The 25,492-nt window shown below is 45.6% G+C and overlaps 1 protein-coding gene across 2 annotated transcripts in view; it reads right to left on the bottom strand.

Moving 5' to 3' along the window:
* The window catches only part of RAB37 (RAB37, member RAS oncogene family), a 113,371-nt gene extending 88,947 nt beyond the window's left edge, over positions 1-24,424 (bottom strand). For both annotated transcript variants that reach the window (XM_082272368.1, XM_082272370.1), the window contains exons 1-2: positions 24,194-24,424; positions 6,052-6,162 (exon numbers count right to left, since the gene is read on the bottom strand). In XM_082272368.1, coding sequence (XP_082128494.1) covers positions 6,052-6,162; positions 24,194-24,253 — 171 coding nt within the window. In that variant the 5' untranslated portion in view covers positions 24,254-24,424. The remainder of the gene's footprint in view (positions 1-6,051; positions 6,163-24,193) is intronic.
* Between the last annotated feature and the right edge of the window lie 1,068 nt (positions 24,425-25,492).

Here is a 25,492-nt window from a genome sequence, read left to right as displayed (position 1 = left end):
CCATTACAGGTAGTCAAAATAGGCACCAGATCAAATAAAAGGTTGTCCTTAGGATTCCACTCAAAGGTCCACAGATCAAGGCCAACGATCAATAAAATTGTTCAATTGTGTAGAAAAGGGAGATAAAGAAGCTTCTCATGGTGTAGTATATTAAAATGTTCATTTATTAGAAAGCATAGTGACTTACAGTTAAAACTCCTTCATTCAGCTGGCTGGCTAAGCTGAAGTTTGTTTACATGCAGGGGACGCTGTTCCGCGTTCCACCTGCGTTCCAATAACCGGAAGTGACGCAATACGTTCCCAGTCCCGACGCGTTTCGTCAGCATGCGTCTGACGTCATCAGGAGTTATGTCGTTTTTTACTTTTATGTATAGAGGGACAGAGGGGTGGCTGTGGACGTAGTATACTTGGATTTTGCAAAAGAGTTTGACACAGTTCCCCACACAGCTAATGTGTAAGGTAAAGACTACTGGCTTGGAAAGATCAGTTTGTAAATGGATAGAAAATTGGCTAAAAGATAGAATTCAGAGAGTAGTGGTTAATGATTCTTCCTCTGAGTGGTCTAAGGTTATCAGTGGTGTACCCCAAGGTTCAGTGTTGGGACCCTTACTTTTTAATATCTTTATAAATTATATAGGGTCTGGGATATAAAGTAGCATTTCAGTCTTTGCAGATGATACCAAGCTTTGCAGTGGAATAACTTCTTTACAGGATGTCTCCAACTTACAAGCTGACCTCAATGCACTGTTTCATTGGGCAACTATGTGGCAAATGAGGTTTACTGTTGATAAATGTAAAGTTATGCACTTGGGGGCTAAGAATATGCATACATCATACATACTAGGGGGAGTAGAACTGGGGGAATCCATAGTGGAGAAGGATCTGGGTGTCCTGGTAGATCATAAGCTTAAAGCGGAGTTCCACCTAAAAAACAAAAAAATACATAAAAATACCCCCGGGACAGTCAGGGCTAGTGCATTCCACAATGGCTAGCCTCTGAACTGTCCCGTGTTGCACTTACCTGCAAGAAGAAATACTTACCTTAAAAATGTCTTCTACAGCGCTGCCATCTCAGGTGTGGGCAGCTGAAGCCAGCGCGATCCTCTTCTGTGTTCTCTTCCGTCTTCTTCGGTCCCACGATGCACTGCACCGGCCCCGCCGTCACTTCTGGGTCTGCAGCGTCATCCCTGCACAGCTTCTGGGCATGCCCAGAAACAATTTAGCAAGGTATGACGGCGCCCGCACCGGAACTGACGTCGGGGCCGGTGCAGGCACATTGATTCCTGGGAGCGATGACGTTCAGCTCCCAGGAATCATTGCAAAGCCAGGAAGTGACGACGGGCCGTGGCCGCCGAGGGGAGGAAGAGGAAGTAAGGTAAGCATATTATCTTCTAAACAAGGTAAGTAAAAAAAAAAAAAAATTTTGCGATTATCCATTTGTTTTTCAGATGACCCAGACCAAGAAGATGGACCGAACTTTCATTTTCGGGTGGAACTCCGCTTTAATAATAGCATGCAATGCCAAGCTGCAGTTTCCAAAGCAAGCAAAGTCCTTTCTTGTATTAACAGAGGCATGGACTCCAGAGAGAGAGATATATCATTTTGCCCCTGTATAGATCATTAGTAAGACCTCATCTGGAATATGCAGTTCAGTTTTGGGCACCAGTTCTCAAAAAGGATATCAGGGAACTGGAGAAAGTGCATAGAAGGGCAACCAAACTGATAAGAGGCATGGAGGAGCTCAGCTATGAGAAAAGATTAGAGGAACTGAATTTATTCTCTCTTGAGAAGAGGAGATTAAGGGGGGGATATGATCAACATGTATAAATAAGGGGTCCATATAGTGAACTTGGTGTTGAGTTGTTCACTTTAAGATCATCACAGATTTCGTCTCCAAAAACTGAAAGGTTTCTTCACGGTAAGAGCTGTGAAATGTGGAATAGACTCCCTCCAGAGGTGGTTCTGGTTAGCTCACTAGATTGCTTTAAAAAAGGCCTGGATTCTTTCCTAGGTGGACTTAATATAAGTGGGTACTAAAATTTTTAGGTAAAGTTGATCCAGGGAATATCTGATTGCCTCTCGGGGGATCAGGAAGGAATTTTTCCCCTGCTGGAGCAAAATGGATCATGCTTTGCTGGGGTTTTTTCGCCTTCCTCTGGATTAGCTGCAGGTATAGGATTGTGTATATGGGATTGTATGGTTGGGTTTTCTTTACTATTTTTTGTTTTTTATTGGTTAAGCCAGATGGACTTGTGTCTTTTTTCAACCTGACTAACTAAGTAACTACGTTATATGTTCATGTCCTGTTTCATGTATATTCTCCTGAACAGTATTTTATTATGTTGAAAACAATTTATATTTTTTATATAAAAAAAAGTATGATTTTGGTGCCGTGTTGCCTGCAGTCCCAAATCCCAGTGGGGAGATTTTTTCTTTCGGTTGATAATCGGGATGTTGGCAAGCAGACACCTGACTATGCATTAGTGGAAACACCTGCATGTATATGCTGGCGTATAAGACGACTTTTTAATCCTAAAAACATCCCCCAAAAATGGGGGGGGGGAGGTGGCCTTATAAAAATGTGAGGACTACTTTCAGGGGCTGACTGGTAACTTTCAGCCCAGTGGGCAAGTAAAAACCAGAGGCCCATGGTGCAGCAACTTGCCCCCCGTCCTGACCCCCATTCAAGGCCGAAGCTCCGCTCCAGGTACTCTCTACTTACCGGCCGAATCCAGGTTACCGACATGGCCAGCAGGGGCGGTTGGGGGGAGCTGTGACAGCTTGGTTGGGGCTGGCCAGGGGGGGGGGTCTCCAGTGGGGCATGGAATCGGCCTCTGCTCAGACACAGTTCCCATCATCCATGCTGAGGGGGGCCTGCACTCTGTCCTTGTCTTCAACCCGGCAGGGACTTTTTACTCTATGGCAGGAGTGGTGCAGCCTTTTTTCGGGGCTATAGGAGCGGCTCAGGGGGCAATTGCCCCCCTGCCCCCTGGCCCAGTCCTCCCCTGAGTCTACTTTACATACCTGTAGTTAGTTTGGGCCCAAAACGAACGTCCCTAAACTGTCAGCCCGCTGGATGTGCGGTAATACTGTATGTACCGTAGCTTCGGCTACATACAGTATACCGCGCTGAGCCAATCATGGTGAGCGATGTGTTCTAATAATAAAATTAAAGCCAGCTCGGATTGGCGGAGTCTGGGAGGCGGGCTGATGATGTTACAACCTTTCACTCAGCCAATCCGAGCAGGCTTTGAATTTATTATTAGAACACATCGCTCGCCGTGATTGGCTCAGCGCGGTATATTGTATGTAGCTGATGCTACGGTACATACAGTATTACCACACATCCAGCTGGCTGACAGAATAGGGGCGTTCGTTTTGGGGTGACAAACTAGTGCGTGTAAACGGCTGAATGGGGGTAGTCAGTCTCATACGGTGAATATAGTCCAAAACCTATATTTTAACTGGAAAATTAGGGGGTCGTCTTATATGCCGGCATATGAGGTACTCAGACAAAAAAGTTATTGAAAAAAAATAAAAATTAGCAAAAAAAAAAAAAATAATAATGGGCGGTCTTGATTGCACTGATTTCCCCTACCTAGTAAGAACCCAGAAGCAACATACACTATATTGCCAAAAGTATTGGGACGCCTGCCTTTACACGCACATGGCATTTTAACCACTTAAGCCCCGGAGGATTTGGCTGCTAAACGACCAGAGGGCATTTTGCGATTCGGCACTGCGTGACTTTAACGGACAATTGCGCGGTCGTGCGACGCTGTACCGAAACGAATTTGGCGTCCTTTTTTTCCCACAAACAGAGCTTTCTTTTGGTGGTATTTGATCACCTGTGCGATTTTTTGATCACGCGCTATAAACAAAAAAAGAGCGTAAATTTTGCAAAAATAGCAATATTTTTCCCTTTTTTTTATATGAAATTCCCCCAAAAAAAAATGTAAAAATCAAAATTTTTTTAATATTTTCGGCCAATTTGTTTTATGCTACCTATGTTTGGTAAAAAAAATCGCAAAAAGCGTATTTTGATTGGTTTGCGCAAAAGTTATTGCGTTTACTAACAAAGGGAAAGATTTTTGTCATTTTTGTTGTTTTTTTTTTTAACGCGTAATGGCGGCGATCTGCGATTTTTTTTGCGGTACTGCGACATTGCGGCGGACAGATCGGACCCTTGACTGACATTTTTGACACTTTTGGGGTTACCAGTGACATTTCTACAGTAATCAGTGCTATACATATGCACTGTTACTGTAAAAATGCACTGGTAGTGAAGGGGTTAACTTTATTTGAGAGGGAGGGGCTGTGTGTGTCCCTAGGGGCGTGATTCTAACTGTGATTGGCTGTGGCTTCAACTGTATGCAGAGTGATCAATGGATCTACATAGTAGATCCATGTGATCAGCTCTCATACAGAGAGGAGAATGACAGGCAGCTTGTTTACACAAGCTGCCTGACTATCTCCCTCTCCCCCGCCGATCGCAGAGTGGCCGGCGGCGATCGGGTCCGCCGGTCACGCGCGCGGGGGGGTCCGTGACCACGCGGGAGCGGGAGCGCGCCTCCGGCGGCGCGCGCTCGCTCCCTAAACCCTCACAGGCGAGCGACGTAGACCTACGTCACTTTGCCTGTGAGGGGCTGACCGCCCACGTAGATAGTCGTGCGGCGGTCGGCAAGTGGTTAATGGCATCCCAGTCTTAGTCCATAGGGTTCAATATTGAGTCGGCCCACCCTTTGCAGCTATAACAGCTTCAACTCTTCTGGGAAGGGATGTTCACGAGGTTTAGGAGTGTGTCTATGGGAATGTTTGACCATTCTTCCAGAAGCACATTTGTGAGGTCAGGCACTGATGTTGGATGAGAAGGCCTGGCTCGCAGTTTCCACTCTAATTCATCCTAAAGGTGTTCTATTGGGTTGAGGTCAGGACTCTATGCAGGCCAGTCAAGTTCTTCCACCCCAAACTCGCTCATCCACACTATGTTCTCTCTCCCCCTCCTTCTTCCTGCCAGTGCAGCCCTCCTGGAGTGAGTTCTGGGTGTAGGATCTTCTAAGCTTGCATATCATGAACTGGGGGAGCATCTTTGCTCTGAGTGCTGGATGACCTTATCCTAGCATTGGGTATGGTCAAGACCCCCCTGACCCCCCCCTTATCTACGCCCCTGGGTATGGTATAGAGCAGTGATGGCAAACCTTGGCACCCCAGATGTTTTGGAACTACATTTCCCATGATGCTCACCTACACTGCAGAGTACATGAACATCATGGGAAATGTAGTTCCAAAACATCTGGGGTGCCAAGGTTCACCATCACTGGTATAGAGTATAAGAGAACAGAACCATGGTCCCAACCATGGCCACTAGGGGCACCGTGGGGTTCCTGGATAGGAGTAAACGCATAACATAGAATAGAATAGGGCGCCAATCTAGGATAGCCTGTTGGCATTCTGGTTTTGTAATGCACCAATGGTTCTACAGTATAATAATTGTACTATTGTGATGTTTTTAACTATGCACATGTATGTTTTTATTCTATCATAGAATTAAAGTTTTGATTTTTTATACACATGGGATATTATTGAGTTATACAACTTATTCATATGGTACCAATAAAGTCCCCCAGAGCTCTAATATGTCTCCCTTTTTTCTCTTCCCAGCCCCCCCATGTCTCTTCGAGTCTCTATTCTATGTTATGTGTTTACTCCTATCCAGGAACCCCACGGTGCCCCTAGTGGCCACACTTGGGCCCATGGTTCTGTTCTCTTTTCTATTTCTGTAGGCTTGGAGGATTCTTGGCCTTTGGGTCCTTCCAAACCATATTTAGGGATACTCCCTACTATCATATTATTCAATTGGGATGTAGGTACCTTGCTTATTAGCAATACACTACCACGATCGTCTTTTGTGGTATAGAATATAAATATTTACAATAGTCCAAGCTGGAACAATATAACTTTGTAAAATTATAATACCTAAACTTCAGCTTCAATAGCACTTTAATCACAAAACATATAACTGGCACGGTCAATGACCAGCTTTACTCTTACCGTGAATCCAATGCCCACTGTAGAAGTGAAGGACCCCGGGAGAAATTTGCCTTGGTCAAACTGTACAAGCAGTGATGTCTTCCCAACAGAACTGTCTCCCAAGAGGATAGTCTGCAGAAAAAAGGAGCATAGAAGATAATGGTCATTAAAAATCCAATGATCAGACTGGTTGTACCCCCCTACATATCTCCAGTGATGCAACTATCCTCAGGCGATACACAGATATAAACCACTTGCCAAGCAGCCGCCGGCCAGGTCCGCAGGTTCCCGGGAATCGCTGTACCTGTACGGCGATTCGTTGGAGCGCTCCTGTTGGAGCGCGCGTGCCGGTGGAGGCGTGCACCTGCGCCCACTCGCCAGCGGGGATGCCGAGGCGCGGGGCCGCTGCAGGGCACCGCGATCGCTCCCCGTGAAGAGAGAACGGCGGTCTGCTGTTGTAAACACAGCAAAGAGTAATGGGCCATACGCACTATAAGATTATCTGAAGACTTTTGTCTGCAGACTTACCAAAACCATAGAATATGAGGTCAAACCTAAACACTTTCAATTTGTATGCAATCTGGCAGGCCCTTGCACTACATAGAAAAGGTAAATCTGAAGGAAATCTAACCACAAAAAGTTGGATAGTGTGTATCCAGCTTTATTCTTTTTGGTATCAACACAGAGCTCCTGTGATCACACCTCCCAAATGGGAATAAGGGACACCTATTAGCAAAAGTATGTAGGCATAGGACACACCCCCTGCCACGCCCCCTTAGAGGTGAATTATACCAAAAAATGGTTAAGTAAATCCAAAAGTTTTTTTTTTACGACTACTATTCCTTTCTATTGGCGTTTGACATTTACAAGTGCAACAATTTAGAAATTGGATGAAAGGTTTAGCACTGGGAAACACTTTTTGGAAAGCTAAAAAATACATTTTACATCCAACTATATAGATTAGACCAAAATGAGGGACAAATGAGGAGGAAAGAGGGACAGGTGGGCTTTATTTCAAGTAGTAGTAGTCATCAGCATTTTTCTGGCTCTGAGGAAGGGGGTTCGCCCCTGAAACGCGTCAGCCCAGCCATAGCAGCCCCATGCGACCATCTGCATGCCTATTTGCTACATTTGGGACCTTGGCTACCTTGGAGATTGTACATGCTATGTTGATGTGTGTATTATCACACCAGTTTTGTAAGTATTCTGTACACCTTTTAATATTTTAATAAATGGTTTTAATGGTAATGCACTAGGTCGGTGCGCCCTCCTTTCTTTTTTTTGTCTTTTCTCCCAGTTGGACTTTATTTCAAATCAGGGACAATCCCTCCAAATCAGGGACAGTTGGGAGTTATGTGTGTTCCCCCTATTTAGGAACACAGGTCTCTGTGTTGATATTACAAGCCCATCCCCCCCCCACAGTTAGAAAACACTCCCCTAGGCTCACATTTAACTCTTTGATCACCCCCGGTGTTAACCCCTTCCCTGCCAGTGCCTTTTTTACAGTAACAGTGCATATTTTTAGCACTAATTACTGTAGTAATGTCACTAGTCCCCCCAAAAGTGTCAAAAATGTCAGTCAGGGGTCCGATCTGTCTGCCGCAATGTCGCAGTTCCACTAAAAATCACAGATCGTCGCCATTACTAGTAAAATAAATAAATAAATAAATAAATAAAAATGATATAAATCTTTCCCCTAGTTTGTAGACGCGATAACTTTTGCGCAAACCAATCAAAATACGCTTAACAAAATATATATAGCAGAATACAAATTGGCCTAAAATGATGAAAAAATTAGATTTTAAATTTGTTTCTGGGAATGTTTTATAGCAGAATGTGAAATATATATATCCCGCCACCTGCCCACTGCATCGGGATCCCCGCTGAAGAGCAGGGAGGGGAGCATGCCGCCGGCGGTGCGCCCTCGCCCCCTAGCTGCCTGCGCGCGACCGACGTATACCTACTCGGTTTGCCCAGGAGCGCCTGCCTGCCGCAGTATAACTGCGGCGGGTAGTCATAAAGTGGTTAACCACTTGCCGACCGAGTACGGTAATAGTACTGCGGCAAAGTGGTTCGTTATCGTCTGACGACGTAGTATTAACGTCGTCAGACACTCCCCCTTCTGGGCGGCGCTTGCGCGCCGCCGGAGGCTCGCTCCCGCTGTTTTCATTCACAGCGGGAGTCGGGCCAGGGGAGGAGCAGCGGCGATCGCCGCTGCTCTGCCCCGATCGCCGGGGATCTCCATAGTGACAGGGAGTGACAGATCGGACTGTTCAGCATAGCTGGACATCCGATCTGTCCATGACTCACTCAGGCCCCTCCCCCCCTACACGTCAGTAAGCACCAGGCATACATTAACCCCTCCCTCTCCAATAAAATTAACCCCTTCCCTGCCAGTGTCATTTTTACAGTAACAGTGCATATATATAGCACTGATTACTGCAGTAATGTCACTGGTAACCCCAAAAGTGTCAAAAATGTCAGTCAAGGGTCCGATCTGTCCGCCGCAATGTCGCAGTCCCACAAAAAAAATCGCAGATCGCCGCCATTACGCGTTAAAAAAAAAAACACCAAAAATGACAGAAATCTTTCCCTTTGTTAGTAAACGCAATAACTTTTGCGCAAACCAATCAAAATACGCTTATTGTGATTTTTTTTACCAAACATAGGTAGCAGAAAACAAATTGGCCAAAAATTTTTTAAAAAATTGGTTTTTACATCTTTTTTGGGGGGAATTTCATATAAAAAAATGTTAAAAATATTGTTATTTTTTCAAAATAAACGCTCTTTTTTTGTTTATAGCGCAAAAAGTAAAAATCGCACAGGTGATCAAATACCACCAAAAGAAAGCTCTGTTTGTGGGAAAAAAAGGACGTAAATTTCGTTTGGGTACGGCGTCGCACGACCGCGCAATTGTCAGTTGAAGTCGCACAGCGCCGAATCGCAAAAAGTGGCCTGGACGGAAGACAGCAAAATCCTCCGGTGGTAAAGTGGTTAAACTGCAAAAGTTGCAGTTACCGACCCATTTTTTTTTACTCAAAAACAGCAGATGGAAAAGAACTTAACTTTTTTTCTACAACTATAATTATTTATTTTATATTTACAGTTTTATCTTTTTAATGTCATGCTAATCATTAATATTAAAAATAATATTGAGCAGCTCTTCAGGAATGTTGGTGGCCACACATGAGGCCCTCTGTATTTGCTAAGTTGACCCTGACTGGTCTAGTCCTAGGGCCTCCATACAATGGCACAACGGCCACCTCTGGCCTGCTCATAGGCGTGCGCATGGGGTGTGCCGGTTGTGCCTGGGCACACCCTAATCACCCTGTGCGCTGCCGATTCTCCCTTCTGCCCAGGCTTCCTCCTGTGTTGTACCCCCACCCTCCCCCCAGTGCAGCTGGCTTCCCATCTCTCCTCTTCTCGGCTGCTGGGGGGGGGGGAGTTTCTGTTAAACTGTGTTTGCTATGCTTCAGTTTATGAAGGAACAGAAAGCCGCTCAGCACAGAGCACTTCCCATTCATTCACTTTCCAGTGCAGCCGAGGCTGCAGAGAGAGGCATGTGTGTTTGATATATTGGGTGCACACCCTAATGTAATAGACTGTACACAACTGTGGGTGGGCCTGCTACAAGAAGAGGCTTCTGATGTGAAAAGCGGACTCTGATGGAAAGGAAGGGGGGGGGGCTCTGATGTGATGGGGGCTTCTAATGTGAAGGGTGGGGGTTCTGATGTGATGGGGGCTTCTAATGTGAAGGGGGTTCTGATGTGATGGGGCTTCTGATGTGATGGGGGCTTCTGATGTGAAGGGGGGGTTCTGATGTGAAGGGGGGGTTCTGATGGACAGGGGTATCTCTGATGTGATGGGGGCTTCTAATGTGAAGGGGGGGGTTCTGATGTGATGGGGGCTTTTAATGTGAAAGGGGAGGGGGAGGTTCTGATGTGATGGGGGCTTCTAATGTGAAGGGGGGGTTCAGATGTGATGGGGGCTTCTAATGTGAGGGGGGGGTTCTGATGTGATGGGAGCTTTTAATGTGAAAGGGGGGGGTTCTGACGTGATGGGGGCTTCTAATGTGAAGGGGGGGGGGTTCTGATGTGAAACAGGGGACTCTGATAGAGGAGGGGATTCTGATGGACAGGGGTATCTCTGATGTGATGGGGGCTTCTAATGTGAAGGGGGCTTTTAATGTGAAAGGTGGGGGGTTCAGATGTAATGGGGGCTTCTAATGTTACATAGTTACATAGTTACATAGTAGGCGAGGTTGAATAAAGACAATAGTCCATCCAGTTCAACCTGTGTAGGTGTGTGTGACTGTAATCATCTAACATAGCCCTCAATCTCCTGATCCTTGAGATGTAAGTCTAAGAGTCTTTTGAAAGTCACCATACTACCCGCAGAAACCACCTCTTGTGGTAGACAATTCCACAATCTTGTAGCCCTAACAGTAAAGAACCCCCCACGTTGCCTGAGGTTAAAACGCTTCTCCTCTAATCGCATTGTATGTCCTCGAGTCCTCATGCAATTCCTTCGAATGAACAGCTTTTCTTCTAAGCTGAGATCCCCATTAAGATATTTATAAATTGCTATCATGTCCCCTCTCAGACGTCTTTTCTCCAGGGAAAATAAATCGAGCGATTGCAGCCGCTCTTCATAGGTAAGGTCCTCCAACCCCCTAATCAGTTTAGTTGCCCTTCTCTGGACTTTCTCCAGCTCCAACACATCCCTCCTGAGGACTGGCGACCAGAACTGGACAGTGTAATAATGTGAAGGGGGGGTTCTGATGTAATGGGGGCTTCTAATGTGAGGGGGGGTTCTGATGTAATGGGGGCTTCTAATGTGAAGGGGGGGGGGGGTTCTGATGTGAAACAGGGGACTCTGATGGAAAAGGGGGATCTGATGGACAGGGGTACCTCTGATTTGGAAAGGGGATTCTGACATGATGTGGGGCTTCTGATGTGATGGGGGCTTCTAATGTGAAGGGGGGGGGGGGGGTTTGATGTGATGGAGGCTTCTAATGTGAAGGGGAGGGGGGTTTGATGTGAAACAGGGGACTCTGATGGAAAAGGGGGATCTGATGGACAGGGGTACCTCTGATTTGAAAAGGGGATTCTGACATGATGTGGGGCTTCTGATGTGAAAAGGGGACTTCTGATGTGGAAATGGGAGGCTTTGATTGGGGTGCTCTTGATGTAAAAGGGGACTCTGATGTGATAGGGGCTTCTGATGTGAATATATTTCTTGCAGCGTGTTTATTCATTCATCCAAATTTTTTTATAAACTGTCTTTCTTTTTTTTTTTTTTGGACTGTGATTATTTGTAAACTATACAATGTGTCCCTCATACTGAAAAGTTTGGGGACCCCTGAACTATTCCGTAGGATCATTTCTGACATTAAGGTGCTTCTCTAGTGACACCAGTAGGTGGCAGTGCAGTGTGTGCAGAATGTATAGCTGCTTTCATTCACCATTGTAGCTGTAGTGAGTCCCCCCAGTCCAGCCCTGCAGCCTGTCAAAGTCTATGGCAGGCTGCAGCTGGACAGGGCGGTGCCTGAATTTAGGGCCCTATGTATTCAGGGAACTCAGAGCAGTGCTGAGATAAGGACCTTTATCACCCAAGTCCAAAAGGCTAAAGTGCACTCCCCCCCACCCATAAGCTGTGAATTACTTCAGCAGCATAGGTTTCAGGTTCTGCGAGAGAGGAAAATGGAGATCTTTTTGTTTCTGCTAAGCAGGAACACGGATCTCTGTTTTCCTCCAGTCACAGCATCCCCCCCTCCCCGCCAGTTAGAAAGCACTCCCTAGGAGCACACTTAACCCTTTGCTCGCCTCTGGTGTTAACCCCTTCCCTGCCAATGTCATTAATACAGTGACAGTACATTCTTTTTTTTAAGCAATATTCACTGTATTGGTGTCACTGGTCCCCAAAAGGTATCACTTAGTGTCAGATTTGTCTGGCGCAATGTCGCAGTCCCGCTAAATATTGCTGATCGCTGCCATGATTAGAAAAAACAATTAAAAAAATAAAAAGTCCATAAAAATATCCCATAGTTTGTAGACGCTATAACTTTTGCGCAAACCAATCAATATACGCCTATTGGGGTTTTTTTTTTACCAAAAATATTTAGTAGAATACATATTGGCCTAAATTGATGAACAAATTCGATTTTTTACATTTGGTATTGGATATTTTTTATAGCAGAATATAAAAAAATATTGTTTTTTTTTTTTTTTTTTCAAAATTGTTTTTTTTTTTTTTGTTTATAGCGCAAAAAATAAAAACCGCAGAGGTGATCAAATACCACCAAAAGAAAGCTCTGTTCATGGGAAAAAAAGGACAATTTTTTTGGGTACAGCGTCGCATGACCGCGCAGTTGTCAGTTAAAACAACATGGTGCTGTATTGCAAAAAAGGGCCTGGTCATGAAGGGGGTAAAACCTTCTGAGGCTGCTGAAGTAGTTAAGCTGCCTGTGGATGGTGCCAGGTCAGCAGGTGACCATACTGTCTAGACAGGCTGGGTCTAAGGAGGAATGTCAATGCATAAAGCGGCATTTGAAACAGAACAGAAAAGAAACCTGCGGGAGGGAGGAATAATCTATTTAAAACTACTTTTTACATTACAAGCATTACATTTAACCCTAACAGTGCAGGAAGGACACAGAAGTTAATTTTGATTTTCCTCGGAGTTCAGCTTTAACCACTTTTGCCCCGGAGGATTTGGCTGCTCAAAGACCAGGGCCTATTTTGCGATTCGGCACTGCGTGACTTTAACGGACAATTGCGCGGTCGTGCGACGCTGTACCCAAATTAAATTGACGTCCTTTCTTTCCCACAAACAGGGCTTTCTTTTGGTGGTATTTGATCACCTCTGCGATTTTTATTTTTTGCACTATAAACAATAAAAAAGAGCGACAATTTTGAAAAAATAACAATATTTTTCTAATTTTTTTAAATGAAATTCTCAAAAAAAATGTAAAAATCAAAGATTTTTAACATTTTAGGCCAATTCGTTTTCTGCTACATATTTTTGGTAAAAAAAAAATCGCAATAAGCGTATTTTGATTGGTTTGCGCAAAACTTATTGCATTTACTAACTATGGGAAGATTTATGTAATTTTTATTGTTTTTTTTTTAAACTAGTAATGGCGGCGATCTGTGATTTTTTTTTTGTGGGACTGCGACATTGTGGCGGACAGATCGGACCCTGACTGACATTTTTGACACTTTTGGGGGTACCAATGACATTGCTACAGTAATCAGTGCTATAAATATTGCACTGTTACTGTAAAAATGACACTGGCAGGGAAGGGGTTAACTTTATTGGTGATCAAGGGTTTTAGTGTGTCCCTAGGGGCGTGATTCTAACTGTTAGGGGGCGTGGCTAGTGAAGTAATCACAGAGACATGCGATCCTACATAGCAGGATTGCATAGCCTCTGTCATTACTTCAGGGAGAATGACAGACGGCTGTGTTTACCTCAGCCGTCTGTCTTTCTCCCTCTCCTGCGGGAGATCGGGAGTGGCCGGCGGACATTGGACCCGCCGGTCACATGCGCTGGCTAGGCAGGGAACGAGGGGGGAGGGAGCGTGCCGCCGGCGGCGTGCGCTCGCCCCCTACAGGCTCGTGGGCGAGCGACGTAGGTCTGCGTCGCTTTGCCCAGGAGAGGCTGACTGCCGCAGTAAAAAGTCGATGCGACGGTCGGTGACTGGTTAAATGTTATTTGAATAGCCAATGTAAGGGAAATAATTAGTAAGTTTATTCTTTCATTTCTGTGTATTAATTCTTCATGGTCTGTATAATTGGGGGTTCTTTCTCCAATGAGGTGTCTCTCTTCCTCATCTCGAAAAAGTTCTTCCTCGTCTTGAAAAGTCGGTCCGTGCCCTGCTCTGAGTCCCCGGTGATCTGTACTGGGCATATCCATATTTAATGATATCTGAATTTGCTCTAAAACACTCTTCTCAGATGCACGGTGAGAATATATTAAACACAAATGTGCACTCACATCCATTATTCAGAGTTCCATCTTCATGCCAGCCATACACATCGTGATAAACAATTGATTCAGCAACATAGGGACCGCAGCTGCTGATGCAATCAGGCACCTCCATTAAAGGGGACCCAAAAAGTTCCCACGTGCGTCCCCAAGGGCCCATTCACATTCGTGCATTGCGGTAACATTGCATGCGCTAAAACACACTTTGCAATGATGCATTAAAAAGTGCCTGCTCTGCTCTGCTTGTGGTGCATTACAATGGCATTCAGTCTAAAGTCCAAAGCATGACCCACCGCAGCACAGCACAATGCATACGAGTGTACAGTGCGCTGTGCTGTGCTGCATTTTGTCCTTTTTTTTCATCTGTTGCAGTGCATTGGCAGCCTACTCATAATGAATGTGCTGCTATAATGCAATACGTGTTCACACAGGTGATAGACACAATAAACCAACCAAAAATAATAAAAGCCTGGCTGAGACTCAAACAACCAGAGGTGGATCTGGCCAGCTCACTAGATTGCTTTAAAAAAGTCCTGTATGTAATATAAATGGATACTAATATTTATAGGTAAAGGGGATCCAGGCAGTGGTGGGATTCAAAAATTTTAGTAACCAGTTCCGACTTTCCCAGCAGAATGACCAGCGTTCCCCCTTTCAATGCAGAGAGACCAGCGTGCCCCCCTTTCAATGCAGAGAGACCAGCGTGCCCCCCTTTCAATGCAGACAGACCAGCGTGCCCCCCTTTCAATGCAGAGAGACCAGCGTGCCCCCTTTCAATGCACAGTGACCAGTGTACATGCCCCCTTTCAATGCACAGTGACCAGTGTACATGCCCCCTTCAATGCACAGTGACCAGAGTGCCCCCTTTCAATGCAGAGAGACCAGCGTGCCCCCTTTCAATGCAGTGACCAGTGTACATGCCCCCTTTAATGCACAGTGACCAGTGTACATGCCCCCTTCAATGCACAGTGACCAGAGTGCCCCCTTTCAATGCAGAGAGACCAGCGTGCCCCCTTTCAATGCAGTGACCAGTGTACATGCTCCCTTTAATGCACAGTGACCAGCGTGCCCCCCTTTCAATGCAGAGAGACCAGCGTGCCCCCTTTCAATGACCAGTGACCAGCATGCCCCCTTTTAATGCACAGTGACCAGCGCTGCGTGCCCCCCTTTCAATGCACAGTGACCAGCGTGCCCCCCTTTCAATGCAGAGAGACCAGCGTGCCCCCCTTTCAATGCACAGTGACCACAGCATTGCCCCCAATGATTGCAGAGTGCCAGCCACAGCATTGCCCCCAATGATTGCAGAGTGCCAGCCACAGCATTGCCCCCAATGATTGCAGAGTGCCAGCCACAGCATTGCCCCCAATGATTGCAGAGTGTCAGCCACAGCATTGCCCCCAATGATTGCAGAGTGCCAGCCACAGCATTGCCCCCAATGATTGCAGAGTGCCAGCCACAGCATTGCCCCCAATGATTGCAGAGTGCCAGCCACAGCATTGCCCCCAATGATTGCAGAGTGCCAGCCACAGCATTGCCCCCAATGATTGCAGAGTGCCAGCCACAGCATTGCCCCCAATGATTGCAGAGTGCCAGCCACAGCATTGCCCCTAATGATTGCAGAGTGCCAGCCACAGCATTGCCCCCAATGATTGCAGAGTGCCAGCCACAGCATTGCCCCCAATGATTGCAGAGTGCCAGCCACAGCATTGCCCCCAATGATTGCAGAGTGCCAGCCACAGCATTGCCCCTAATGATTGCAGAGTGCCAGCCAGAGTATTGCCCCCAATTGCAGAGCGCCAGCCACAGCATTGCCCCCAATTGCAGAGTGCCAGCCCCAGCATTGCCCCAAATTGCAGAGCGCCAGCCAGAGTATTGCCCCCAATTGCAGAGCGCCAGCCACAGCATTGCCCCCAATTGCAGAGCGCCAGCCACAGCATTGCCCCAAATTGCAGAGTGCCAGCCACAACATTGCCCCCAATTGCAGAGCGCCAGCCACAACATTGCCCCCAATTGCAGAGTGCCAGCCAGAGTATTGCCCCCAATTGCAGAGTGCCAGCCAGAGTATTGCCCCCAATTGCAGAGCGCCAGCCACAGCATTGCCCCAAATTGCAGAGTGCCAGCCACAACATTGCCCCCAATTGCAGAGCGCCAGCCACAGCATTGCCCCCAATTGCAGAGTGCCAGCCACAACATTGCCCCAAATTGCAGAGCGCCAGCCACAGCATTGCCCCAAATTGCAGAGCGCCAGCCAGAGTATTGCCCCCAATTGCAGAGCGCCAGCCACAGCATTGCCCCAAATTGCAGAGTGCCAGCCACAGCATTGCCCCAATTGCAGAGTGCCAGCCACAGCATTGCCCCAAATTGCAGAGTGCCAGCCACAACATTGCCTCCAATTGCAGAGCGCCAGCCACAACATTGCCCCCAATTGCAGAGTGCCAGCCACAACATTGCCCCCAATTGCAGAGCGCCAGCCACAGCATTGCCCCAAATTGCAGAGTGCCAGCCACAACATTGCCCCCCAATTGCAGAGTGCCAGCGATCCCCCCCCCCGCGAGACCCATGCACTTACCTCATGGACGGTCTCGCAGTCGGCTCCCCGCGTCTCCGAGTCCTCCCGCGGCGCCTCCTCCTCGTCCAATGGCACGGTGTTTGCCTTTCGGCCAATCAGGAAGCGGGAGGACCGGCTCCCTGATTGGCCAGGAGGAGGATCATGTGACAATAGCTAATTGCTATTGTCACAGAATGGGCGGGGAGGAGCGCACTGCTCCGCCCCCCGGCCGCCACGTCTGTCCGAGCGCGGGACATTCAATTGTCCTGCGCTTCCTCAGACGCGCAGAGGGATTCAGCCGGTTCTGCGAACTTGCAGAAAGTTAGCAACCGGTTCTATGGAACCGGTGCGAACCGGCTGAATCCCACCACTGGATCCAGGGATTATCAGATTGCCTCTCGGGGGGATTAGGAAGGAATTTTTCCCCTGCTGTAGCAAATTGCATCATGCTTTGCTGGGTTATTTCGCCTTCCTCTGGATTAACTGCGGGTATAGGATTGTGTATATGGGATTGTATGGTTGGGTTTTCTTTACTGTTTTTTGTTTTTTATTGGTCAGCCAGATGGACTTGTGTCTTTTTTCAACCTGACTTACTATGTAACCACTCTAGATTTAAACCTAAAATCTCCCTCTCCCCCTCCTTCTCTCTCTTTCTCCCCCTCCTCCCCCCCCTTTTCTATCTACTCCCTTCTCTCCCCCACCTTCTATCTTTCTCCCCCCTTCTCTATCTCTCTCTCTTCTCCTTATTCTCTCTCTCTCCCCCCACTTTCTATCCCATTCTCTCTCTCCCATTCTCCCTCTCCCCCACTTCTCTTTCTCTCCCCCCCCTTCTCTCTCCCTCCCCATCTCTTTCTCTCCTCCCCTTCTCTCTTTCTCTCCTTCTCTCTCTCTATCCCATTCTCCCCCCCCTCTCTCCCCCCTTCTATCTCTCTCTCCCCTCTTCTCTCCCCCCTTCTCTCTATCTTCCCTTCATTCTCTCCATCTCTCCCCTTCCCTCTCTCTCTCCTTCTTTCGACCACATTATCTCTCTCCCTCTCTCCCCTTCTCCCTCTGTCTGTCCCACTCTCTCTCTCTCCCCATTCTTCTCTACAATATTCTCGCTCTCCTCCCCCCCCCCTCTCTCTCTATCCTTCTCTCTCTCTCAACTTTTCCCTCTGTCTGTCCCACTTTCTCTCTCTCTCTCTCTCCCCCATCTCTCTCTACCCCCCCCCCTCTCCTTCTCTCTCTCTCTCGCTCTATCCCACTTTCTCTCTATCTCCTCCCCCCTCTCTCTCTCTCTATCTCTCCCTCTATAACACCCTCTCTCTCTATCCCCCCTCTCTCTCTCTTTCCCTCTCTCTCTCTCCATCCCACCCTGTCTCCCCCCCTCTATCCCATTCTCATTCTCTCTATCCCACTTTCTCTCTATCTCCTTCTCCCTCCCTCTCTCTCTCTCTTCCTCTATAACACTCTCTCTCTCTCTCTATCCCATTCTCTCAATCTCTCTCTATCTCTCCCTCTATAACACTCTCTCTCTCTCTCCATCCCCTTCTCTCTCTCTCTCTCTCTCCCCCCTCTCTCTCTCTCGTTCCCTCTCTCTCTCCATCCCACCCTGTCTCCCCCCCCCTCTATCCCATTCTCATTCTCCCTCTCTCCCTCTCTCTCTCTCTCTCTCTCCCTCCTTCTCTCTTTCAGTGGGTAGAATAAGTATTGAACACGTCAACATTTTTCTAGGTAAATATTTTTCTAAAGGTGCAATTGACATTAAATTTTTCATCGCATGTCGGTAACAACCCATGCAAGCCATTCATATAAAGAAACCAAAACAAATAAGTTCTGAATTTAAGTTATGTGTAATAGAATAGAATGATGCAGGGGAAAGGTAATGAACACATGAAGAAAGGGAGGTGCAAAAGGCATGGAAAGCCAAGACACCATCTGAAATCTATCTGTAATTAGAAAGCAATCCAATCCCCTGTCAGTGCAAATTATTATCAGCTGGTTCAGTCTCAACTGATGGCCTATAAAAAGATGTCTCATTACCAAAGTGCCACACAAGAAACATCTCATGATGGTTAAAAGCAAAGAGTTCTCTCAAGACCTTTGCAACCTTATTGTTGCAAAACATACTGATGGCATTGGTCTCAGAAGGATTTCTAAACTTCTGAATGTTCCGGTAAACACTGTTGGGGCCATAATCTGGAAATTTAAAGAATATAATTTTACCATAATTCGGCCAGGATCAGGCGCTCCTCGCATGTTTCTGACAAAGGAGTGAAAAGAATTATCAGAAGAGCTGTCCAAGAGCCAATGATCACAATTGTTTCAAAGAAAACAATAAGTAATGCACAGGCAATGCCATGGCCTGTATGCACGCTCACCACACAAGACTCCATTGCTGAAGAAAACGCATGTTGAAGCTCATTTATAGTTTGCTGGACAACATTTAGGCAATGACAGATAAGAACAGAAGATCCCAGGAGCTGCACATCAGAACAAGACCTGCTGTGTGTAGTCAAGTGGCAGTCTCAGCCCTGGCCCCCGATAGGCCATGCCTCCGACGCGTTTCACTCAGCTCACTGGAGCTTACTGATGGGGATGCAGCCTCCTGCTGGAGAGAGTGGTTTATATGCATCATCGGCCACCACTAAGTGGGTAATGAAGTGAAGTAACATATCAGGCTGGTCATAGAACCTGTATCATTAGGAAGGTCTATGGGTAAAGCTACTATAGAAAATCTCTTTGCTTGACTGGCCAGCCTCCAGTTTATTCTGTGTTTGGATGAAGAAAAGTGCAAAGATATGCGGTGGTGTAGCTAAAATATAAATACTTACACCCCCCTCCCCCCCTTCCTTCCCCTCCTCCATAAAAGACCAAAAAGCTTTACTAGTATGGTTCCTAAAAACAAAAAATTTGAAAAGGGGGGAAATACCCAATAAAATTCTGCTACATAAATAAAGGGGTAAAGAAAAACTCTAACAAGACACGCTACAAACGGAGATTGAGACCTTCCTAATGATACAAGCTCCATGACCAGCCTGATATGTTACGTCACACACCTGACACTTCATTACCAGCTTAGTGGTGGTCGATGACGCATATAGAGTAAACTGACCCCTCCAACTAGAGCAGTGATGGCGAGCCTTGGCACCCCAGATGTTTTGGAACTACATTTCCCATGAGGCTCATTCACTCTGCAGTCTAGTTGAGCATCATGGGAAATGTAGTTCCAAAACATCTGGGGTGCCAAAGTTCGCCATCACTGAACTAGAGGCTCCATCCGCATGAGTAAGCTCCAGTGGGTGGAGTGAAACGCGTTGGGGGTATGGCTGAGACTGCCACTTGTCTACACACAGCAAGTCTTGTTCTGATGTGCAGCTTCTGGGATCTTCTGCTCTATCTGTCATTGTTTGGAGCATGGGCAGGCTCCTTCCCAGACTCCTTCCCAGGCAGCACTCACAGCAGAAGGCACAGGACTATACTTCCTAGCAGCCTGAGCGGCTCACATACATACTATGGGTTTGTAACTTTTAGACAACCCTGTGAATTACTGGGAGATTATAGTCTGGTCAGATGAGATTTTGAACTCTTTGGATGCCATAATACACACCATGTTTTGAGGTCAAAGGGCACATCACCCCAAAAACACCCCCATACCACTAAAAAAAAAACAATACAAATGACATAAATCTTTCCCGCAGTTAGTAAACGCAATAACTTTTGCGCAAACCAATCAAAATACGCTTATTGCGATTTTTTTTTTACCAAAAATATGTAGCAGAAAACAAATTGGTTTAGAATGTTAAAAAAATTTGATTTTTAATTTTTTTTGAGAATGTTATATAGCAGAATGCAAAAAATATATATTTCTTTCAGAATTCTCGCTCTTTTTTTGTTTATAGCGCAAAAAACAAAAATTGCAGAGGTGATCAAATACCACCAAAAGAAATCTCTATTTGTGGGGAAAAAAAGGAGGTACATTTTGTTTGGGTACAGCGTTGCATGACCGCACAATTGTCTGTTAAAATCACGCGGTGCCAAGTTGAAAAAAGTGGCCTGGTCATTAACCACTTGCCGACCAGTCACGTTGACTGTACTGCGGCAAAGTGGCTCGTTCCCGTCCAGCGACGTAGACCTACGTCGCTGGACTCCTCCCCTTGTGGGCGGCGCGCGCGCGCCTCCGGAAGCTCGCGTGCGCCGCCGGAGGCTCGCTCCCGCTGTATTCAGTTACAGCAGGAGTCGGGCCAGGGGAGGAGCGGCGGTGATCACCGCCGCTCTTCCCCGATTGTCAGGGAATCGAGTGTGGTGATCCGCGCACTTGTGTAAACACAAGCGGGCGGATCTCCTAAGTGACAGACAGGGTCAGATTGCAAGGTTCAGCTTAGCTGAACCTGCAATCTGTCCCTGTGTCACTCAGTCACCTCCCCCCACACACGTCAGTAAGCACCAGGCATACATTAACCCCTTTATCACCAATAAAAATTAACCCCTTCCCCGCCAGTGTCATTTTTACAATAACAGTGCATATGTATAGCACTGATTACTGTAGTAATGTCACTGGTACCCCCAAAAGTGTCAAAAATGTCAGTCAAGGGTCCGATCTGTCCGCCGCAATGTTACAAGCTCCATGACCAGCCTGATATGTTACTTCACACATCTGACACTTCATTACCAGCTTAGTGGTGGTCGATGACGCATATAGAGTAAACTGACCCCACTTTTAGATTTTGGGACATTCTGATAAGTAAGCTAAACATTCATTTCAATGGGCTGCCTTCATGAAACGCACATAGATACGCCATAAAGAGCGCCACAAAAAATTTAAACGCGCCCTTCATTTTCCTCATATGCTGTGGCTACTGTGCGTTTTGTTAGAGAAGTACTGCGTATTGTACTGTAAAAGCTTCTTAAACATTTTTATATTAATTGGCAGCGAAGTGATCACTTAACAGCAGATGTAGGCGTGGGAGGAAGATGCAGAAAACAAACAGCAATGCAAAATTTACAGCCAATACCCGAGAAACAAGAATGAGAAATAGAGCACTGCTGTCCAGGATATTCATATAGGAATCCATTATTATAAAGGACCTCTTACATTAAAGCAGAACTCCAGCCTAAAGTAATATGAAAAAAACTGAAAAGCCCAATAAAAGAAAAAAAAAACTGTTTCTATTGCCATAGTCACTATCAATCCAGGGATTTTCCCCACAGTACTTTTTTCACTGCCACAAGATATCCTCACTTTGATGGTCAGCATCATTCAGCCAAGGTCATCCCGGACGAGCCCCCAACTTGTGACTGGACAATGAAAGGAGAAGCAGCAAACTTATGCCCCTTATCTCTCTGTCACTTTGCTCTCTCCTCCTATCAGCTTAATTCTTGTTAGCACATGATATCATTGTGCTGCTTCTTTCTCTCACAGCTTATACTGCTTTTTAATTTACAAAGTACGTGTACAATGTATTGATGATTACTGTACTGCATTAATCTGTGTCTTTTATATCTGCCCGGAGTTCAGCTTTAACGTAAATGTATCATATATTCTATGCATCTTTTATGGTGGAATTACAACCATGTTTTTAGCTTTGGATGGAGTGTTAGGCTTAGAGGTTTTTTGTTTTTTTTAACTGCTGTCTGTGTCATAGTTTCAGAAATTTTCACTCATGTCCTCTCCCCAGTGACTATTGTAACTAATTATATGGTCGTCTCCCCATGGGGGGGTCACAGGCAGCAATAAAGACCAGACAGAGATTTTAACCCTTCCCTACTCTGTTCATAAGTAAAAAAAAATTCCTCTTTATGGACATACGACTATTAAAATTTATTAAAAACATATTTTTACCTGAATATAATAACGACTGCTCACTGGTAAAATGCTTAAACGTACAACTAGCACAGAGTTCTATCAGCACCATCCATTCTTTACATTTGCTACAAGTTGGAATATGTGACAACATCTTCAGAGGCTGCAGTTATTACTTTTCCTTCCCCAGTGCCTGAAACATGCTGCTGTCGGAGCTTCACACACCAAACTATACATGGCTAGAGTAGGAGATGCCTGCCTCCTATATTATTTTGTCCAACATCACAGTTACATAGTGACATAAACATATCACAAGAGAAATACAGAAACTACCAAGGCTAACCTCCTTTTGAAAATGCTACATAGCTGGCTTTCACGCCGGTCCTCTTACTTTTCATCACTGACCCGGAAAAAGCATGCAGATAAGGAAGGCTGACTTTGCTCAGACTGTCCCAATCTGTGTGCATGTCCTGTGTCAGGGACTGTAGAGGTTAAACATGATGGCCAGACAACTTGTATTTTTCATAAGGAAAATGGCATCTCTCATATTTTTTTGATGATAAGCTGGGCAAGATATATAATCATGCACGCAGCGGGGTTTATTTGCTAAATGTTCACTTGGCATAGGTAAGTACATAAGGTGCGGCTGTGTTCACCCAATTACATGCAAGGGAAAATGAAAGACAAGATTTTTACTTTTGCTTGACTGGATGATTACAATGAATGTCGCTTCACCTTATATACTAAGCTAAGGGAATGTTAGTTTTGCCAAGTCTCTTCATAGATAGATCATGGGGATGGTTTCTATTTTCTGTCTATCTACCTTTCCTTCTTTCTTTCTTTCTTTCTTTCTTTCTTTCTTTCTTTCTTTCTTTCTTTCTTTCTTTCTTTCTTTCTTTCTTTCTTTCTTTCTATCTCCCTGTCTGTCTGTCTTTCTATATATCTATCTCTGATACATAAATGATATATATCTAGATATATAAAAGAAAGAAATATGTTTTTCTTTCTCTCTTTCTATTTCATTCTTTCTTTCTTTCTTTCTTTCTTTCTTTCTTTCTCTCTATTTCATTCTTTCTTTCTTTCTTTTTCTCTCTCTCTCTCTCTCTCATTCTTTCTTTCTTTCTCTCCGTCTCTCTCTTTCTTTTCTCTTTCTCTCTTTCTTTCGCTCTCTCTTTCTTTCTTTCTCTCCCTCTCTCTCTTTCTTTCTTTATTGCGCTCTTTCTTTCTTTCCCTCTCTCTCGCTTTCGCTCTCTTTCTCCTTCGCTCTTTCTTTCTCTCTTTATTTTTCTCTCTCTTTCTTTTTCTTTCTTTCTTTCCTTATTTTCTTTCTTAAGCTGTCTGTCTATATACTGTATCTACCTACATAAATGATATACTGTATGAGAAAGAAAGAAAGAAAGAAAGTAATGAAAGACATAGATAATAAATCAATGATAGATAGATAGATAGATAGATAGATAGATAGATAGATAGATAGATAGATAGATAGATAGATAGATAGATAGATAGATAGATAGATAGATAGATAGATAGATAGATAGATAGATAGTTGATGATAAATCAATTATATATGTCTATTTATACAAATATATTGATAGATAATGGATAGAGACGTAGAGAAATTATAAATCAACGATAGATAGATAATTGATGTTAAATCAATGATATATGCCTCTCTATATAAATATATTGATAGATAATTGATAGAGACATAGAGAAATGATAAATCAATGATAGATAGATAGATAGATGTAATTGACATCGCATGTTTTCAGCACACACCTTGCCACAGTCACACCTCTATATTCCTCTGTCTATGTTCTCTATGTACAGTGAGTGTATACCTTGTGTTGGAGATCCTGGTTGTAGGTAGAACATTGCCTTCCTTTGGATGGTTCCTCCATTGTACTCTTCTCTCTCCGATGTGTCTGGTAGAATATTGGACTCCACCAGCTCCATGCACAGGTCACCTGTCTGCGCTGCTCTTCACGCCTATCGTCACCATAGACGAGGCTTGGTCTCTCTGTTAGCAGTAGGAGGAGGAGGTGAGAGGAAGCTCTGCTATCCCCATCTGACTGTTATATAAACTCAGCATTGCCAGGGATGGGGGAGGTAAGACAGACTGGAATTACATCTCTGTACACCCACCACGTTATCATTTTATCCGGTATACGGTTCGTGTTTAAAGAACATCGCTTTACTAGTACAACAGGTTACATATAATCATCCTAAAATCGTTTCTGAAAAATGACGCCACTTTTGGTATAAGATAGAACACCACAACGCACGTTACCGCAGTGCAAAACTGCAGATGTGCGTTTCAATGCACCTCAACGCATATCTAAAAAAACGCAGCAAGTCGCACAGACACAAATGATGCATGCATTGCACTGAGCTTAAACAAATTTTGTTGTGCGTTGATAGCCCATTTATTTTAAAGCTGGCCTCCAGGATAAGCAAATAATGTCCAAATACATTCATCATGTGTATTTTTCCATGGATCTTGTTGTGCTTTTTGTATTTCCTCCAGATCTGTGCTGAAATCTTACCTCGGTGCGGGAGCTTCCTGTAATAAGGACCAGTCGCTGCTGCTCTCTCTCCTTGTGCAGGGTGACTGGTCTTGTCTCCGCCCCCTCCTGCAGTTTTCTGCAGGCAGCCTATAGTGGGTGGGTCTGTCAGGTCCCTCCCACAGCTCAGCTCTCTGCACAGGCTATGCACAACACAGTGATAATGTCACTGCCACTTTGGCAAGGTAATATCTGGGTTTGTAAAAGCAGGGCCGGGGCAAGGGGTGGGCAGGAGGTATCATGGGCCCTGTGGCATCATGTGAAGAAGAGGGGGGGCAACACAAAGAGATTGAGGGGGAGGGGATTTGTGTTGAAATGAGGCATTTGAGGGGCAACAGAGGGTAAGTAATATTTTAGAAGTATGGGGGGGGGGGTGGTAATAGTCAGTGGCGGCTGGTGCTCCATGGGCCGGGGGCGGCGGCAGAGGGACCACACCATACCGGAACCACACCATACCCCCCCCCCCCGGATCACACCAGCCCACACACCATACCCCCCCCGGACTACACCAGCCCGCACACCCATCGCCGGCTCACTCACCCCTCACCCTGGACATGTGGACAGTCAGCAGCAGTG

This window comes from Pelophylax lessonae, assembly GCF_965119305.1.
Source record: "Pelophylax lessonae genome assembly, chromosome: 11".
Classification (NCBI taxonomy): Eukaryota; Metazoa; Chordata; class Amphibia; order Anura; family Ranidae; genus Pelophylax; species Pelophylax lessonae.
Note: the sequence above shows the minus strand (reverse complement) of the source record. Positions and strands in the feature narration are given on the sequence as shown.